Genomic DNA, 21,091 nt, shown 5'->3' on the forward strand with positions numbered 1-21,091 from the left:
GAGAACACCAAGCCCACCATTTTCCCAGTCTAAATATTTTATGTGCCGAAACACAACATCAGTGTCCCAATTGGTGGTTCTGCCTTGTATCTCTTTATTAAAAATGTATTAAATTTAGTTTAGTCCAGGTATTACCAAAAATCAAAAGCAGCCCATACCGGTTGCAGCTAGCAAGTTGCAGGCTTCTACCTCAGAGTGCAAAAGAGCCTCTGGGAGGTACTACCTCAAGAAATTATGTAAAATTCTCTTTATATAGAAGCTCCATTTCTATATAAAAGTGTAAGTCTCCAAATGGAAGACACTGCACAGATTAATCAAACAAGAATTCTTTATTTTGACATCTCAAGGCAGTAAAATACAAGTATAGAAAAAGTATATATGAAAGTGGCAGTGATAATGCAACTTGATGCAATCCTACAGAAATCTATCCCATCAGAGTGGACTGCTTCATCAATATATGTATCCGTAAAATATTGCACCATTTCAAAGAGAGAGCACTCAGGAAGAAAGTGTTTATACTCCAGGGAGGTACAACAGCCCCTAAACTGATATCTTAAACTTCAGAATAAGGCACCATTTGGCAAGTATGATCTTTGTTCTGTTTATCACATTGTGTATAACGTAAGTGCAAGAGGCATGTTAATGCCGCACCTTTGTCAGCTGGAGGAAACACAGCCTTCATTTTCCTAGGCAGAACAATAAAAAAAGCACATGCCTAGTTTTCCAGCCTCCCCCCGTATCCCTTTGTGCTTCCTATTCATAATTGTATCCTGAAAAAATATTTTAAAAGCCACACTTACATAAAAAGGGTACGCCAGGAACTATGCCAATTTACTGCTACAAAATGGAGAAGACCGAGACTCAAGTGAACAGACTGTAGTCCACATGTAACCCAGTACAGCAGGATTTAGGCTCTACCACAAAAAGAGAACAATGCCCGCCTCCCACGTCACATCAAATGGGAGTAACTGCAACTGGACACAAGCAAGAGACAAATTACAGCATGAAGAGAGTGTGTAAAAAATATTCCAAAAGAAGTGATGGATTATGTCACAACATTTCTTATTGACCAGTTGAAATTACACTTTGCAAACAGTATTAGCTAAACAAATGCCTTAAATGATCGTGGCTGAAGAAAAAAACCTCACGTAACAGGGTAGTAATGTGAAACTCTTCCCTTTCATTTCAAAGGGAAAAAAACTGCAGTAATAAATAATCCAAGCAACACGCTTAGATTGTAAAGAGCTGCCTTGAATATTTTTGTTAATTAAACAAAAGACAAAAGATCCTTTTGTACAAGGCTGTAGGGTTTCAGGGGTTCAGTTGTACAGTGCAATTTATATACTCCTGAGAAGTTGGTGGATTGAATGCTACGCCTGTTGTGACAACACAGGTACTATGGCAAAAAAAGTAATATTCCATGCAGGTGTTCACTCTTGGGACTAAGGGGAGCTAATCTAGAACTTCTAGATTCAAAACTATTTCTGGGCCAGTTTATGGAGGCTTATTTGCCTGTATGAGAAATCTTGGATCTCTATTTGTTTTATTGATAACCTGGGATGTCTCTTAATAACTTGGCTACCAAACGAATGTCCAAAAATAGACTTTTAAGTGATCAAGATGGATAGGAAAGTGTCAAGTGTTGTTGAAAACAACAACCTTCCATTTTAGAGAGGGGAAGGATTCTCCTTCACAAGGGAGAATGTGCACAGGAGCCGACTGTCCTGCATGAAGAACCAGGTAGAAAGCATTTTAAAATTTTAAAATACAAGCATAAGATAAGTAGCATTTTATGAATAATCTTCCTTTCAGAAAGGCTTAACTTTTAAAAAAATTGTACGAATAGTCTGTTTCCCTTTTCACATTTGCTTTGCTTACAAACGTCCTTATGTCTCCTTCTGAAGGATGTTCCCACTTTTTCACTGTTCCAGTGCTGATCCTCTTTCCATTAATTTCTATACATACGGAATAAGTCAGGATATTAGGATTTTTAACCCTGAACTGAATCAGATTACAAAGAAAGTTGCCAGATTGTTTTCGAAAAAGACGTCAAGAATTGGACTGGCCAGATATAAACAAGCACTCGTTGTTTGCACCTCTGATGTCACAGCCCATGAGAATGAAAACGCAGACATCCATACTCAAAGTTTAGCTTTGGCAGTATCTCTCTTCTGACAGAGCTGGCAGGGTTATTTTCCTGGCAGATAGCCAGGAAACAGGTAAAGGTCCCGACAGAGCGTGCTGCAATATTCTGACATTTCCTTGCAGCGGTGAAATTCTGTGCCTGGGGCATAGCCTTCTCGTTGCTTGATTTGCCTGTTCACCTGGATGTGAGATTAAAAAAACCAAAATGACTGGAAGGATTAAGAAGACAAAAGCAAGAAAAATGTCATTGCTTTCTGTACTCATAGATTGTTCTGTTTAACTTATTAAGTAGTCCCTTCTGTATTGCCCTTCTAAGTTATAAGAAGAATAAAGAACTATGGTGTAGTTCCAAGCAGCTCAAGTTGCCATGGCCACACTGCTGTCTTGAGTCCCTCTTCCCTCATTTTCTTAATCTTTACTTTATGTGAGTGCAAGTGGTTGTGCAACTATATGGTGACCCAGTTCAGGGAATGAATCCACCTGAAAAAAAGCTATTTCTACAGAATAACAAGTAATTTTTGGCAAGACAGATTAATTCTTCTCATAAGTTCACCATACTACCACACAAGTGAAATGGAAGGAGTCAAAGAAACAGCATTTTTACTTTGGTTAAGCTGCTGTGGAACTGTATATAAATATCTATATACACATACATATGTATACACACATATGTATACACACATATATATATCTGAAGGGGAAAAGAAGTAATAATTTTGCTACAAACAAGTCAAGAACAATTGCTTTAATAGTAGATTAATCCTAGCAATTCGAAGCACTGGAAGGCTCTTCAGAAACAAGGTAAGTGATGGAGAGGAAAGACGCTCCAGCTCACCTTCACCAACATGTCAGCCACATGAGTGTCTCGGGAGTCCTCTGCAAACACAGAGGTGAGTGCCTCGATATACCAGGATCCACGCTTGGTGTTTCGCATGGCCGCAGTGCCTGAGAAGAAAGTGAGTATGATGAAGTTTCTGGGGAACACACACAAATAAAACCTCCTTATGCCCTAATAATTAGGGCTTCACCCCAGTACCTTTCAGACAAGCATATCCACAGATCATATCGGAGCGTGTAGGCAGACGCAGCTTGAGATTTTCTTCCTTGTTTGCATCACTTTCCTCACAGCCTGTGGAATCTGACCATTCTTTCCCATCTCTTTGATCTACTCCCCGGTCTGTCTCATCTTGGGGGGCAATAAAGGGGGGGGGGAGGCAGCAGAAAAGGAAGGAAAAAAAAAGAAAAGAAAAAATTATCCTGAATTACTGGATGTAGTTTTCCTGTACTTCCTTAGTTTTAGGCTCCCGTCAGCAATGCCACAACTGCTGTCAAGCAGAAAGCTTTTGCATGAACTTTAAGCTTTTTCAGCCGTTTTTAAAACTCATCTGAAAGTTCTTCTGCACAAACTAACGCAGATAACAACAACTGCTGAACCTGCTCAGCCTAACTGACTGTTAGTCTGCATGTCCATTGATTCCCTCCCTCCCGCCCTTCTTTCCTGTGCAGATCATACGATAACCAGAAAGCAAAGAATTTTCTGATAATTCTTCACCATGCATGGAAGGATTTGATGCCTAGCCCTAAAGTTTCTATAGTCCACTTTTACCTACCTTAGAGAGGTCCAAAAATGGCTAGTCTAGCTTGCCATGCTAACTACCTACTTATTGCAGAACTCAAATGAGAGTTATAATTTTAGTTGCTAAGGCCTACCTCCAAGGCACCAGGAAAACATGGACTAAATATCTCACCTAGTTCTAAATCCTGACTATAGCATCACTTGTTTCAATGAAAAGCATAAATTGTGTAACAGTAAAATGCAAAATAACTTGACCCCAAACAGGAGAGAACTCCAGTACATGGAGATTAGTTTAAAAACGTGAGAACGTGTAGTGTCCTTTCCAGCATTCATTAATATATATTATAACAACTGTAGATATTCTCAATTGCTTGTTTACATTATGCAGAGTTTCCATTGTAATCTAGACTAACTGCTCAGTGGCAATAACTTTTATCGTCCAGCTATGCTGAATGAAAAATAAAACTAGAGTTTGCAGGTTTTATATATAATTTTGCCCTTTTGTTCCTTTGTCGTAAGATGAGAATCTACCTAACAGCATGGATCAGATTCTAGTCTTAGGAGGCACACATGTCCACTTCAGAGCCCTTGCGGTTATGACGCCTCTAGGTTTTTGTTGCCAGCTTGTGCTTAAGAAATGCATTTGGATTTCTAACCCTTTTACAGGGAGCAGCACTGGTGGCATCTCATAATTATGCACAGGAAATGGTCAGTTCATAAGTCAGCAACATTATTCTCTTCCTCCAAAATGAAAGCAGCAGTGGGAGGGGTGTGACCGTCTGACAGGCTAGATATAGTCTGTAATTAAGGATCCATAGCTCAAAATTTCATGAATATTTCTATCAAATTCCTTCATCATCTCGTTAAGGTAACAATGCAAATTTTTCCATTTTTAACCACACTTCTTTCATGCCTTTTATCACACTTCTCCAAAACCTTTTAGTTCTGTATCTTAAACACTTAGAGTACTGTTCACAGTGTATGCTATTTCAGATAAGACTTGGGTAATTTCACAGTCAAGCTACATCACTCACACTGTCATCATCCCATAATGTATAAAGTCAAAACCTTTTTAACTAAAGCTTCAGAATTAGATGTCTTCCTCATGCCTCTGTCTTCAAACACCATTCTAGTCAACTTAGCAACGTAACTAAAAAGTGTAAAGCACTAAGCCTATCAAGATATTCCTCTGTATACTTAAACTCTAATTTATATCACCAATAACTGCCATCCAATTTGATCCATTTTGTTTAAATTTTACTGAAGGCACCAGATCGCCATTTTTCCCAACTGATTTAAATAACTGCCAACTACCTATTTGTCATTATTTACCCCAGTTTTTCACTTTTCTGGATCAACTACTATATTAAACACAGATGTTAAACAGCTTCAAAGTCTCCTGTCACAGTGAAATCTGACGATATGTCTTTTCCTGTTGCTTTCTGTCACCACTGGGTTTTGATCTATGACTGTAGGTGGACTACTTCAATTCTTTAGTAGACTCCTGCCAAAGGCTCTTTGGAAATTAAGTAGACTGTACCAGCTCTTCTTTATCTACATTTTTTACGTGTCATTAATAGAAGATAGATAAGGCTTATTACATAAACTTAGGGAAAAAGAGTAACCCATGCATTTCTCATTTTGTTTTAACTGGTTCCAGTTAACTTACATGGCACAGAGAGATTGCCTACTAATCTAAAGTTGTCAACACTATTTATAGTCTTTTAAATGCTGCTTTAAAAAAAAATTGTATCAGCTACTGTAACCTTTGAATACTAACACGAAGCGGTACATGTTTTTCTTGACAGATCAATTACTTTGTAACTAGCTTTCCTCTCCAACTATTAATCAAGGTTTAAAAGAGAGGTTAAAAAAAGACAGGTTTGTGTTTTGTTTTTTTTTTTTTTAAATTCAAGAAAGATTTTTCCCTTTCATTTGCTCAAGTCTCAATCCTTTGCCTATTGCAGTGTCCAAATTCTACAGAATTTTGCATAGCTTTCTTACCTGAAACTTTTTTGGGAATCGAAGGCCAAGCCTGACCTGTTGATGTGAACAGACCCATTGTGGTAACATGGCAGTCAAATAAACCTAATTACCTAATTATGTCAGCTGCCAATTCTGCCTTATTAAACTTATTTCCACACTGTTGTGAGTCTGCACATTCACATTTGTTCAAGGGTATCTAAAGGTTCAATAACATAAAGGAAAGCTATCACATTCATACTGAAACATACACATTACGGTATTTCCAAATGCTTAGCAGAATCAAATATTTTTGATACCCAAAATACTTCATGTAGACTTTAGGTTTTTCTCTGCATTGGGATTAAACATGAGTAGATAACGGGGGAAACATTCTCTTGGCTAAAGAACTATAAAGCTCAGTTTTAAATGAAAAAGAAGGGAGACACTTGCAAGGAACAAGGGGAAAGAAGGGGGAATAGCATACATGCTAGAAAAATTTCTGTATCACAAGGGAAAAAGCAAAGCTTCCTATGACAGAACTTCTCTTTGGAGTACCTGCAGTTTCACAACTATCTCAACAAGCCCAAACACTTTACGGAAAAATTTGGTCATCAGCAGATCCGAAAGGCAGTTAGCTACAAACATATGTTTAGTTACATAAGGAGGGAAAATGAATAGCAGAATTTAAAAAAAAAAAAAGGAATGGAGAGAGTGGAAAAAGAGCCTATCTATGAGAATCAAGAATTCTGTTATTACAATAGTATGAGGAAAAGGGTGTAAGGAAAGGTCATTCGGAGGTTGAAAGCAGAAGAGGGTAACGGAAAAAAAAGTAAAAGAGGAGGACTTGGAGCCAACTTTGATGGCCTGAGAGACACCAACACAAGAGAGACAACACATCCAGGATCAAGAAAAAGACAGGACCTCAGACAAGACTCCAGTGCTAGTGTACCACTCCATGCTGTGCTGCATTTTGATGCACCAAATGCCCCACTCCCCCTACTGCAGGCATAGCAAGAGAAAGCCTCAATATATGAGTGGGATACGATAGACCTTTATATCACTAAAGTGCTCTGGGGTCTGCAAGTCAATGCACACACCTCATGCAGAGCAAAATACACTTACAGAGCAACAGATGCAGTGGCAGCAGCAGGGCAGAGGGAGGTGAATATGGGTCCCACTTACACCTGAGAGAAGCAAAGAGGAGAGTTGACAGCAAGTTGAAGGTGAGGGTGTGTATGTGTGTAAAATGAGCCTTAAGGGCATGCCAAATATATGTCTTTTAGTATTTGGGCACTCACCTCCCCGGCAGGCCTGAATGAAGAACATCTTGGGCTTATTCTGGAGATTTGGACAGTTTGCATTATCAAAGAGCCGGAAAGCCTCCTGCAACTGAGAGAAGAAAGAAGATAAATATTCTTCACTGCAGCTTTCTGCGAGGCAAACTGAGTCTCACCTTGCTTCCCTGTATTTTTGTTATTACCTCACCAGTCTTGATATTTTCTCCTTTATCTCCAAATTCACCGTGTGACAAACACATCCCTTCTCCCCCTTCTACCCCAGCTCCTACTACTTTGAGTTCATGCACTCTACCTAGTACTAGTACAGTAACAGAGAATGAAATAACTTTTCCTACCTGCCCTATTTCTATGCCATTTTTTATCTTGTAGACCTCTCATATATAGACCCCTGCCCTTTTCTTCCCACAAGCCCTTATTTTTTTCTTTTTAAAAAATGTAAATCCGCAATCTCCCATCACTTCACCTTCTCTCTCTTTTTACTTTTTTATTTCTTTTTTTACTTTTTTCCTCTTTCCATTGTTACTTTCCAGGATATAACATATCAGGTCACAGGAATATACCTGCAGTAGTTTGCCATCAATGCCATAAACCCCACCCTCCACACCGTGGGAAAGTAAAGCTACAATACAGGAATCCACATCCCGATGATCCGGCAGCTTAGAGAATCTCTCCAATGCATTCTGCATCTCCTGGAAGAAAGAAAAAGAATAGGTTCCAGACTTGCACAGGGAAAGTGGGTCAATGTATAGGGAAAAACACAAATGTACAGGAAAAACAAAAATGGTCCTCCTGTTACGAAATAAACCCTATTTACATCAAATTTACAGGACAAAAGACAGTGTTCCATTAAAAACCAAAAAGACCAGCAAAACATTGTTGTTCTTTTATGTAATATTCAGTCCTAAGTATAAGACTGTGAAGTAGGAATCACTTAGGACATCTATGTGTCCATACTAGCCAACAGAGAGATGCAGCAAGTATCTGAGTTGGTACATATGGATTCAACACAGGAGAAATCAACTGATTTTATAAAGATCTTACATTGACACTTGAGTCTGGCTGGGACATTGGAGTAACTTAACAGATACATGCTCTGGTACTTCAGGCATTCAAACACTAGTGATCAAAACACAACAATTTAAAGTGGAAAACTTCAGGAACTCTGACAACATGGCAGGTGCAAAAGTCTTACTATAATGTTGCAAAAGCTACCTTCTTGAATAAAACACTCTTTAACGCGTTGTGTACCACTTGGTTTCATAGGGATTTAAAAGGAGTGAGAACAAATGAGGCTAGAGGGGACAGCAATTGCATTCCTAGGGAAGGAGAGTGGCTTGATTCAGTCAGTTATGGAACATTATCAAGTTTCCTAAGTAAAGCATAGCTACTTCTCTAGCAAAGCAAAGACTGTAAGAGTGGAACTTAACTGCACGGATACTGGAAGACTGATAAACAGGATGGCAGTTGACTCCATCAGTGAAAGGACACGAAAACATCACTTACACTTGTGAAGATTAGGTCAAATATTTGCTAAGTTAGACTTTTCCAGTATTCTGCTATCCTAAACATTAATCCAGAGTAAACTAGAGACTTTATACTTTTGTGGTTTTAGCACACATGCCAGGTGTGGTCTAGAAATTCTTGCCCCTTGCACTACAGGGGTCAGACTAGAGTAGTACCCCTTGTCGTCCTTTGTGATCCTACTTTCCATTTTAAATCCTCTGCCTTCCAAGTTTCTCCATATTTGTCAGTATGCTAGCAGATACCATCCCATTTAGCCTTATTTTTTATTCATAAGTGACAGTGCACGTCTTTCTTTCCAAGCTCCGTTATACCAAATGGAACCTCTTAAGATGTTTATGTAACAGTTACAAACTATCATCCATACTGGTTGTGAAGTACTGGGATCCCCCTTACCTGTGCAGTTTGATCATGACAGACAGTCACTTGATACCCAAGATGCTTGAAAAGCATTTCCAGGGAAGCACAGTCCACATCTCCCCCTGTGCGATATTCCAAGTCCTTTTCACTGCTGAAATGGACATTGCTGAGAATAAGTGCTAACCCTCGGGGCTCTGATATCAGTTTATATGCCTGAGAAGAAGATTTAAAATTGGTAAATTTAGACTACAGAAGGAAATAACAGAGTGTTAGAGTAAAGCAGCAAACCCCACATACTAGGATTTCTTGATTGAGAAGGCACAAAAACAGTAGAGGTCAAATTTTTGAAGCTTTTTGCTGCTTTGGTTTGGGTTTTTTTTAGTAAATAAAACAAATTTTTGTATTGCAAAGGGTCCCAAAAACAACTGTATTTGCAAGTCTCCATAAATGATGATCGTACAACACTGTTATTAAGATGTTGTATTAGCTTGCCTTATTTCTCGTTTCAGAAGAAACACAGCTTGTACATTTCAAACTGTGAATTATGTCTTGCTAACTTTTTTCCCTTTCTTCACCCTCACCCTAGCCCCGTATATTTCCACCATCCCCAGCGAAGCCTTTATGACAACATTATGTAAAATTTAGCTAATATTTCCTAATTGCTGTCCGGAGCAGAGATAGATGTAAAATACCATATGAGAGCAATTGCAACTCCAAGGTGCTGTCAGTGATTGATCCTGAAAGTCATGTGGCTGGCAAAAAAGGTTTTTGGCTGGCCCCTCCCTCTCTAACAACAACAAATCAACAGTAAATCATTTCCTAATACTCTTGTAAATTGAAAATGAAATTTAATACCAAAGGAGCATATCCAACAGGGTGTATCCAGGCACATGTAAAAGGAGGCAAGTCAAGCTCACACTGATGCTGCCTAATTAGGTCTCCCCACAGACAGTTAAAAAAAACCCCTAAAATCTGTATTGCTATACACAGAGCCTGTGACAGAAGTGTTAAGCATTAACACATTGTGTAACCTGAGCAAAATGTCTGCCCCATTATACAAAATGATTTTTTTCTGTAAGCCCACCCCACACAATCTATACTTTACAAACAGAATAAACAAAAAGTAATTAGACTACCTACATAACCTCAAACACTGCAGAAGATTAGAAATTCAGGTTGGGTACTACCCAGCATAGAATCCTGATTTGGTTCTTGAGACTAAGAGACCCTTCTGGGTACAGCTGGCAACTAAAACAGCCAAGACTGTGACTACTAATAGAAACACAGTTATGGTATCTTACAGTCATTTGTAGGGTGTGTCATCACACAGAAGGAGACAAGAATGCAACCAAATAATATTGACAGACAATAATATTGACAGTTTACACAAATCAACGGAACAGAAAGCACTTCATGAAGCTCTTCATGAGCAAAAACCAGAGGCAGAGATTTGTAGAGCTACGAACTTCTCAGTATTTCTTGACGCTTGTAAATGAGAACTACAACAAATCGAACATGACTGCTAACATTTCAGTTACAGAAATAGCACAACACTGATCTGCATCCCAGTGAAGCACCTGTTTTGACTCAGTTTTAAGTAGTACGCGTTCAGTTGATATATCTATACACCTCATATTTTTCACCTCTTAAGGAGATTTTCTCTGTCAACTACTTACCAAGTGCTGATGATTATGATAAAATTCAGGAGTGCAGTACTTCACTGGAGGAATTGGGGGACCATCTCCATTATCCAAGGAATGTTCCACTGGTTCTGTGCAAAACAAACATATCAGTAACAATAAAAAATTCCAACCACAAGGCCTCTGCATTAAGGTAGTAACTTGCAAATTCTGAAGTATGTGGTCTTAGGGATATTACGGTATTATGCTATTCATACCTCTAAAAATTTTGCTCGATCAGGGACTACAGATACACAATGAAACATAGCAGAAAAAACCAAAAGTACTGGAATGGTATACTTATTTTTTTTTATAATTTTAATTGGCATCCGGGTTTTTTTTGTCTTGTATGTGGGTTAGCCTTATTTAAGGCCTAGTAAATTTGGTTCTACAGAGTATGAAAAATTCTTATCTAAAATTAGAGCCATGTGCTTTCTGTCATTTTGTACAGTATGTTATTCTTTCCACAGTTAGGTTTACAAACCATTGCTAGAAATATTCAAATAGAATATTGTTTTTTTCTTTCATGAAAGGCCTCCCATGCTCACTGGATACAATTATTTATTTTTTGCTGAACACAGGCATGAGCAATCAAACTAGACGTTTCTAGCTTCCATAAAGTGCAATACCCTTTTTTGTTTATCTGCCTCTGCACAACCCTTTCCTCTGGATAACAACAGATGAAGGGAATGATAATCTAAACTACTTGCCATTTGCAGACAAACACTCACTCCCCTGTCCTGAAGAAATGGAGGTAATGACATTCATGATCTCCTTTGAAATCCTTTTTCAGCCTTTTGAGACATGGCTCTCCTGGATGGAGGAACATACGTTCTAAAAAACCAAAAAACCCCAATCCTAAATCCTCTGCACCTAAATTAAAAAAAAAAAATCCTTCAAAATCTAGACACTTGTTCTCTAACACCAGAGAGAGCTCCTAGTAACGACCACACAGTTAAAGCTATGGTTAGGGAACGTGAGTACTCCAGGTATTACCAGAGGCAACATAAAAAATAGCAAGGAGATTCATTCCAACAACTAGTTCCCTGATCTAGGTCACATATGCTTGCTAAATAAAAGCTGATTTGCTGCACTCAACAGAAGCTACACAAAACTATGGTGGGCCCATGTAATGTATATAAGGCCTTGTACTTAAACTTACTTGCCAAGAAGGAAGTCCAAGTTAAGGAATACTGCCCAAAATCAGTGTCTTTTCACAGCTCTATTTCAATTAAACTCTATTACAAATCTTGAACAAAGAAGAAAATCTTTCAAAAATCTAAAATTTTACTGACATGTACTGTTTAATCAACAAAATTTCTTCTAAGAATAAATGAAGCTGACTAGAAACTGATTGGGTTCTCTCTTCCAATATGTATTTCACTTTCATTGTCTAGCCTAATTCTGCCTCCTGCATCTGATCATAACACAGTTGTTCACTGTCCTGGGATGAGCAAAGTGGTAGCAAGCTTATTTCTAGAACTGAATTAAGTGAGTATTAAGAAATCAGAAGCAACCAAACAGATAGCCAACCAAGTATTTATGGTGTCATGTGCAACTCACCAATCCAGCGCGGTCTCTTTGCATTACATGACTCACTGGCAGGGAATGGAAGATTTGATCCATAACAGTGTTCAAGCTACAAGACATCCAATAAATCCATGAAAAAGAGTAGCATAAAACACCTCTTTTTTTCTCTACAGTACAAGCCTGTAGGTATCATGGAACAGAGATACATGTATATGTACATGTATATATACACGTATATATGACTTAAAAAAACCAGTCCTATTGTTCACATCCATATGAAACATCACAACAAGATATCAGCGGCATTTTCTATCAATGCAAAATTCCTTCCCTTCTTTGCTCATGTCTACACTTCTACTCAAATCCCCAGGTTGGAAACCTTTCACTGAGATCATCATATCCTCCTTGGTTTTGCCAAAAATTGATTTGTCTAGTGATTCCTATCTTTTTGTTTGCTTTCAAGATTTCATTGTTTGCATAGTAAAGCACACTTGAAAACAAAAAATAGCAAGGGTAGTCTAATAAAGCCTACGTTTTAATAAGGGAACAACTCTGCTCAAAAATACCATGTCTGTCTGTCTTCCTTCATATAAAATATGTTTACTGTGAGTTTTCATCCCTGTCAACACACTGAGAATATTGAATCTTTACTAAATTCTTCCTTTAGTCCAATGCTAACAACTGCAGATAGTGAAAAGGGGAAAATAAAAATGACAAAATAAAGAAAGTCCCTCTCTCCTAAACAGACAAGATTAGCTTTTAGTAGCTTTCTACTCAGGAAACACTTTTTTAATGTGAGGGTGACCAAGCACTGAAGGACATTGCTCAGAGAGGTTGCGGTCTCCATCCTTGGAGACATTCAAAAGAGATGGCCCTGGGTAACCTGCTCAAGGTGACCATGCTTGAGCAGGGGGGCTGGACCAGATGACCTTCAGATATTCCTTCCAACCTCTACCATCCTGTGATTCTGTGTGAAAACTCTCTTCACAGATTTCTTCCTCTCTGCTTTTACTAAGGCTACTACAAGTTTCAATTTGCAATGAAAACCCATCCTGTCCTTTGTAAACAACTTTTTTCCCATTTGAAAAAGATCGCTTTGTGCCCAAACCCAATCTGAAATGCAATGCATCCATCTTATTTTTTTTAAAACTGTTGTACCCTTGCAATCCCATGGCTCAGGTTGGATGTCGTCTTCAAGATCACTGCCTCTAGATGCTGCTGTTTGGTTTCTCGTAGAGCTTCACAGAAGGCTGAGAAGGCATTAGGGCCTCTCTTGGGCAGCAAATTGAGGAATTCCACATTTTGGCTGAAGCTCCCAGACTGGGCCTAGATCCAGAGAAAAAACAAAATCCATACTCAAAGTAACACCCCAACAGAATTAATTTTCAATGAATCTTCAGAACAACTACTTTATTTTATGTCATGTAAATGTTTCATCACTATGCTTACCTGTGCTAGATCCATTTTTACAGCTTTTCCTAGTTGATTTCCCTCCCACTCCTCTGTTGCTATTGCTCAAGGGGGACAGTACGCAACAACACAGCAAGCCAACAATTCACACATTACCGTGCACAGTAATACTCTTCCCTTCTAACTTCTACCACACAGAGTAATATTCTTCTCTCTAAACTTCTACATCCAGTCACCGTTGGAGTAGTATCTATTTCCCCTCATTGAATACACAAAGTCCAGAACACGTTTCCACTACTACCCAATGGTTTATGGTCTCATGCATCAATATGCAAATCCCTCAGAAAGCGTTAAATAAAATACTGATTTTATGCTGTCAATTCCCAAAGATACTACATACGTATAGACTGTAACTTCTAGACCAATGAAGCAACATACAGTAGTACATGAGTAAATGCAACAATCAAAAATGAAATTCATGTATCTGTAAAACATTCCCAGGAAGTTCCGGTTGTTAGAATATTAACAGGACACTTGCCAACAAACTGTATAATTTATACAATAGCCTTCTCTGTGAGATATAAAACACACCAAAACATCATGTACTAAAATACTGGATATCCAAAATAAATTTTATCAATTCTATGGAATTCATCCTATATTTTTTGAATCGATGGATGATAAGAAATGGTTGGCAAGTTACACATTATCAAGGCCTAACACTACATTTGCAATCACAGGAAAATCAGAAAAAAAGCCTTGAGTCACGCATGTAAATCCTCTGCTTTCTTTCATAAAATTTATCAAGTTTGGTGTAAAATGTAGTTTGGCTTTTTTCCCCCATCACATTGTTTGAAAGAATATTGCAAAATCTTGTTGATCCAATGCTTATGAACCTATTCTGAAATTTCAGACCTATGTTCATTAATGACTAACAGCACTTATTTTTGTATCAACAATGACCCTTGACTTCAGTGTTCTCCTGTCCTTTCCCTTATTTATCAAAGTTCTGTCTATAAATTGGTCTCCAATTTTAAATTTGCTACAGCAAACAAGTCACTTTCAGCCTCCTCATAAATGGCCTCTTGACAATGTAAGTACCCTTTCCTATTCCCACAGAAACCTCAACTTTCTGAGCACTGTTGACTAGAAGTGAATACAGTCATCTCACCTGTGCCTTTCCAGAAGTGTGAAAATACTTGCCCCTTTCTCCTGGTAACACTTCTCCATTAGTCCGTAAAAGATAACCAGCTCCATACACTTGTATCTTGCTGTAAGCCTACTGAATTTTATTTTACCTAATAAAGTAAATTGACAGCTGATATTTTAAAGTACTTATTGTTTCTTTTTTTCTACTAGACCTGAAGCTGTTTATAACAAGCTTAGGATCATTAACCTTCACTTTATATGTCTATACAGTCTATGACTCTAAGCCATAGATCATAATTAAGAACACAAGCTGACCTCAAGAACTGGATCTTAAGTTTTGTTAAAATGTTAAGAAATTTTCATAATGTTCATATTCTGCACTTTGTATGTACAGCAGTCAGCTTTTGATAGACTACTTCCTTAACGCTCCCTTAAATACCCAAAGTGCTGTACCTCCTCATGTAACTTCCACATCAACACCATATTTAGGTTATACTAAATAATGTTCAGCAAACATTCATAAGTAAAACTTTCTTAAGACAGACTTCTTTCATTTCATTTTGTAATACATCCTTAATTTACTTTTGTACCCTCACAGATGATTTCGATAATCTGCATACCAGGAACTGGTTGCTCTGAATTCATGTCAAAATCCCATAGTATTAAGTCTTCTTACTGAGCCTGAATATACACACAGAATCTGTGGAGAGCGCATATATACTTGACAAACATCCTACTAAAATTTATGTCACTTTGTCAAAGCCAGTGATGCCTTCATTACTGTCTACAGATAGACACAGAGCATTTAAATCTCTATATCTACATAATATCATAGTCTTGATTACAGCACAGAATATTCAACTTGTTTAAAAAGCAAGAGAAAGCTCTTGCTATCATATCTGCAATTTTGAAGGTCCACCCCAGAGTTCTGGAAGAACATATGATGCTCTGACAAGAAGTCATTAATGAAGTGGGTTTTGGACTTCATCTTAAAAATGGCTGTTTCCACTGTCCCTCTTTATTTCCACTATCATTTTTGCTCTGTTTGAAAATCCTCTCTTCTGGGCCTTCACCTAGATAATTATATTTACATCATCTTCACTACACAGTAAACACAATTGTTTTTTCTTTATTCTTTCTTAAAAGTGTAAATAATTGAAAAAAAACCTAAAATTGTTTAGTATCTTTCCAAATGACTCAATTTAAATTCATTCCTGTCACTTCCTGCTCTCACTCCCCATTTCAGACACCAAAAGAAGCTGCTCCTATTTATTAATTCTTCTCCAGTGTACACGTATACACTCTTTACTTACTCTTCATACTCCTTGTGAGCTCTTCATCCAGCTCAACCACCTTTGCCTTTGGTGGCTCTTCCTGCAACCTCCTCCCCTCCCCACTTTTTGCTTACTTGTGGTACAAGTTTCAGTACTGGTTTAGAACCTCACACTTGAAGAAATTTCATCCTTCCTTCATCTCCATGAGCTCCTTGGTTTATTTCACTTTCGTTAGATTACAAAAGTTTATTTAAATGAAAAGACAGCTGAGGGGGATTCTTATCAATGCTCGTAAATAGTTAAAGGTGGGTGTCAGGAGAATGGGGCCAGTCTTTTTTTAGTGGTGCCCAACAACAGGACAAGAGGTAATGGGCACAAACCTGAACATAGGAAGTTCCGTCTAAACATGAGGAGGAACTTTATTTTGAGGTGCCAGAACACTGGAACAGGCTGCCCAGAGAGGTGGTGGAGTCTCTGTCTCTGGAGACATTCAAAACTCGCCTGGATGCGTTCCTGTGCAACCTGCTCTAGGTGAACCAGCAGGGGGGTTGGACTAGATGATCTCCAGAGGTCCCTTCCAACCCCTGCCATTCTGTGGTTCTGTGAAGTGCCCTGTTTCCAGAACCAATTTGTTTATTCTTCTGTTTAGTATAAATCAGACCAACAGGACCAGTATAATTGTTGTGTTTTTAAGACAAGATGATTTAAAACATCCAGAGGGACTTTGACAGGCTTGAGATGTGGGCCCGTGCGAACCTCATTAAGTTCAACAAGGACACGTACAAGGTCCTGCACCTGGGTCAGGCCAATCCCAAGCACAAATACAGGCTGGAGAACGGATTGAGAGCAGCCCTGTGGAGAAGGACTGGGGATGTTGATAGATGAGATCAACATGAGCCAGCAAAGTGCACTTGCAGCCCAGAAAGCCAACAGCATCCTGGGCTGCATCAAAAGCAGCGTGGCCAGCGGGTCAAGGGAAGTGATTCTGCCCCTCTACTCCGCTCTCGTGAGACCCCAGCTGGAGTACCATGTCCAGCTCTGGGGCCCCCAACATAAGAAGGACATGGACCTGTTGGTGCAGGTCCAGAGGAGGGCCACGAAGATGATCAGAGGGCTGGAGCACCTCTCCTACAAAGACAGGCTGAGAGAGTTAAAGAATTTTTCAGCTTGGAGAAGGCTCTGGGGAGACCTTACAGTGGCCGTCCAGTACCTAAAGGGGGCCTACAGGAAGGATGAGGAGGGACTCTGTATCAGGGAGTGGAGCAACAGGACATGGGGTAGGGGTTTTAAACTGAAAGAGGGGAGGTTTAGATTAGATATTCGGAAGAAATTCTTCACTATGAGGGTGGCGAGATACTGGAACAGGTTGCCCAGAGAAGTTGTGGATGCCCCATCCCTGGAAGTGTCCAAGGCCAGGCAGGATGGGGCTTTGAGCAACCTGGTCTAGTGGGAGGTGTCCCTGCCCATGGCAGGTGGGTTGGAACTAGATTATCTTCAATGTCCCTTTGAACTCTAACCATTTTATGATTATATCACTACTGATCCAGATCTTCTTGATTTCATTACTTTTGTGGGGTGCAGGGGGGTATATAGAATGACTCAGTTGCAATATCCAGAAATATCTATGCTCTGTCACCAGACACAGTGGCATTTGTCTTCTCCTATTTCCACTAAGATACCTGACTACCTAACAGCACTCCTAAGACCTTTGTTCAGATTTGAGACAGAGAGTGGATGCCTATGACAAATTCACAGAACTACTATAGAAAAATGAAAGGTAAGACAAAATGGTTTTGACTCATGTGATCTTTTTTTAATGCCCGTTACTTTTTGTTTATCTACAGCACTATTATGATTCGTACTATCCTGCAACCATTCCCTTCATTTCTGCCCTTCTAGTACAATGCATATTTTGCAGTACTATTATTCCAGTTGTGCATGCTTTCCTCCTACCCCTGCGATATTTCTATTTTTGTGCAATTTCCAGATTAATACCCTCTAACAGTAGTTCAAGTCACTTTGTTCTATTGCTCAGGCTGCTATTGCTATTTATATACCTTTAAGCTCTTAGTTATGTGTGTATGTTGTATTAGGCACAATTTTTTTCACTAAGCTATTACTATTTACCTGACTTATCCATCATAACACCTTTCTCCTTACTGACAATCCATTACCAAGTATTGTTGCATCTCCTTTTACCAACTTACACCTGGAGAGGAAGATTCTCTTAGTCTTCTTCCCCTCTGTCTCTGTTTAACACTTCTTAACTGCAGCAGCATTCCCCCAAAAATACTATTATCTCTGGCATTATCCTACCTTTGAGAGGGCTTGTTTTGTTGGATTTTTTTTACCTCTCCTCTCCTTTTCTGCCTCTCCTCTCCCTCCCCCTTCAATGACTAACTGCAGGCTGGCAAGTGAACATCCCGACTAACCACCCATACTTCAGCAGTGTTGATGTTTAACTCCCATGGGCTGCTAAGCACCACACAGCCGCCGTCTCCCCAGAAGGATGGCGAGAGAATTGAAAGCGTAAAAATGAAAAAAAATTTGGGTTGAGATAAAGACAGTTTAATAAGTAATACAAGAGCCACCCATGCAAGCAAAGCAAAACAAGGAATTCGTTCATTACTTCCCATTGGTCCGCAGGTGCTCAGCCACTTAGAGGAAAGCAGGGCTCCATCACGCGTAACGGCTACTTGGGAAAACAAACACCTTAACTCAGAACTTTCCTCCTTCCTTCTTCTTCCACCAGCTTTTATTGCTGACCACAACATCATATGGTATGGACTATCCCTTTGGCCAGTTGGGGTCAGCTGTCCTGGCCGTGTCCCCTCCCAACCTCTTGTGCACCCCCAGCCTGCTCACTGGCAGGGTCCTGTGAGAAGCAGAAAAAGGCCTTGCCTCTGTGTAAGCACTGCTCAGTAGTAACTAGAACATCCCTGTGTTATCGATATTATTTTAATCACAAATCTAAAACACAGCACCATACAAGCTACTATGAAGAAATTAACGCTTTCTCAGCCAAAACAAGTGCAATCAGTTCTTGATTCATTCTCTGACTTTCACTGTCTTTCTGTATCTTTGTGCTCCTTCACCAGGGACTGAAGCTATTTCAGGTAAGACTACCTGCATCTCCCACAACTTAGCACAAGTATCCTTGACAGGTCCCACACAGTATTTCACATTATCTTTGACACACAACGATTCAAAATTCATCGGGAAGTTATTTCTTCGTTGCTTTAAAAAAACCTCATCAGTCTCAGGTTCTTATCTTCTGTACTGGTGCCCAACAAATAGCTCATAATTCTATTTTTCAGCATCTGTTCTTATGACAGGACCATCAGTCTTACCAAGGGACTAAGAAGTCCCTCAACTGCTTACTTGAGTCCTGAGATGCACTTGATGTGCACCTTCAGTCATTTCCTTTTCAGTTTGCTCTCTCTTTGAAGACCTGTGTCTCCATCCTGCATAGTCTTCAGTGCATAACCATACCTCTGGGAGCAATCTCAAGCTATTGCCAATGACTTCTCTTCAGAGTACCCATTGCTCAGGATAAGGAACAAAAGCCCAAGAACAGCATTTGTCATCTGAGAGTGAGTATTGGATCATGCAAGGTTCTTCATGCAATTAACAAAAATACATATGAAATACAAATTCTTCAAGTGAAAAGTGCACAAGTGCCACAACAAACTGGTTTATAATATATTCCCTTACTTGCTTTCACAGTATTCTTCTGGAAATAGGTATTATTCTTACTTTTCCAAAAGGAGAAAACAAGAGAGGCACAAAATGACAACAAAGGCCTGGAAGATACCACCTGACTCTGGAAGCGCAGCCTGCCGGAAATCCGTACCAGCATGCAAGCCAACGATTTAATAAGCCTCAGCCAAAATCCATATTGCCAGGAGCAGCTTACACTTCTCCTACGGGGCCGCAGGCAAACCCCGTATTGCTTTGTACGTTCTCCAGGCATAAAATACGCAGATAACATGCATAGATGAGTTTTACCATGCTGCCACTGCCAAGAACGACACTGAGCTTAGCTAGAAATAAAGCTGACAGTGCAGTTGAGTATAACCGTGCTTACCTGTATCATTTCCATCATCTCCAAGGTGATGATGTCTTTCTCTATCATGTGCTCCATCAATTCTTTTAAAACCAGCTGCTTGGCCAGCACCACCCGGTTCTTCTTTAGCGCTTCCTGATGGCACCGCTGCATGCCGCAGGCAACCAGCATCCTGGCAGGAGAGGGGAGGACCAAAAACCAAACTCAGCGGCAAGAGCCACCCTCAACCGCTCCCGCCTTTCTGCTCGGGAGGAAGCGGGCCGTCTCCGCCGGCAGCAGCGGCAGAAGCGGCAGCAGCCGCCGCCGCTGCCTGACAACGGGCGGGAGAGGCCTCCACCACCCGCCCCGCCGGCGATCGGCGGAGAAGGGTGCGCTGAGCGCCACCCCTGGCTCCCGAGGCGGCAGGGCCCCGGCGGCGTGAGGGCCCAGGCCGCTGCAGGCCGCTGCGCGTTGTCCCGAAACCAGCTCGCGCCAAACGGCCCGCGCCGCGCGCGCCCCTCCCCGCCGCTCACCCCCAGGCTCCGCCCCGCCCTCCCCCGCCAGCTCCCGAGGGACTCGCTTCCCTCCGGTCACGTGGCCGCGGAGGGTTGGAGGGGGCGCGGACCGCGCCACCGCCTCGCCCTCCCTTTGGCAGCGGCGGTGGTAGGAAAACAAGCCGTCGCCCGCCGCCGGTTGCGCGCATGCGCAGGCGCGCCTTCCCGCCACCCCCTCCCGCGGGTTGGCGTCGCTTCCTGCCCTGGCCTCGGCTGCGGGGGGGGCGGGGCTTCTCTCGCGGCCTGTCAGCGCGTGCCGGCCCGGCCCGGCCCCGCCCCGCCCCGCCCCGCCCCGCCCCGCGGCGCGCGGGGGGCCCCCGGGGTGTGGTGTGTGGGGGCGGAGGTTGGTCATGGCGGAGGGGTGGGAACGGGCCCACCCGTTAAAAGCAGCCCAGAAGGCCAACCGCATCCTGGGGTGCGCCAAAAGCAGCGTGGCCAGCGGGGTCGAGGGAGGTGATTCTGCCCCTCTGCTCCACTCTGGTGAGACCCCACCTGGAGTGCTGCGTCCAGCTCTGGAGCCCTCAGCACAAGAAGGGCACAGACCTGTTGGAGCGAGTCCAGCAGAGGGCCGCGAAGATGGTGAGA

At 40.9% G+C, this 21,091-nt stretch overlaps 1 protein-coding gene across 2 annotated transcripts; it reads right to left on the reverse strand.

Moving 5' to 3' along the window:
* Nucleotides 1–310: 310 nt before the first annotated feature.
* CASP2 (caspase 2) lies at nt 311–20,659 on the reverse strand. Of its 2 annotated transcripts, XM_054217537.1 has the most exons (11): nt 20,486–20,656; nt 19,995–20,145; nt 13,233–13,400; nt 12,108–12,183; nt 10,542–10,636; nt 8,902–9,078; nt 7,545–7,673; nt 6,985–7,075; nt 3,182–3,331; nt 2,981–3,090; nt 311–2,324 (listed from the first exon to the last, which is right to left on the reverse strand). In XM_054217537.1, the coding sequence occupies exons 1-11, from the start codon at nt 20,653–20,655 to the stop codon at nt 2,190–2,192; spliced, it is 1,452 nt and encodes a 483-aa protein (XP_054073512.1). In that variant the 5' UTR covers nt 20,656; the 3' UTR covers nt 311–2,189. The 2 variants fall into 2 exon arrangements, with proteins under 2 accessions (XP_054073512.1, XP_054073521.1); XM_054217546.1 differs by lacking the exons at nt 311–2,324; nt 2,981–3,090 and adding an exon at nt 6,809–6,870 and having other exon boundaries at nt 20,486–20,659.
* Nucleotides 20,660–21,091: the final 432 nt, after the last annotated feature.

Source organism: Rissa tridactyla, chromosome 1 (assembly GCF_028500815.1).
Source record: "Rissa tridactyla isolate bRisTri1 chromosome 1, bRisTri1.patW.cur.20221130, whole genome shotgun sequence".
Taxonomy (NCBI): Eukaryota; Metazoa; Chordata; class Aves; order Charadriiformes; family Laridae; genus Rissa; species Rissa tridactyla.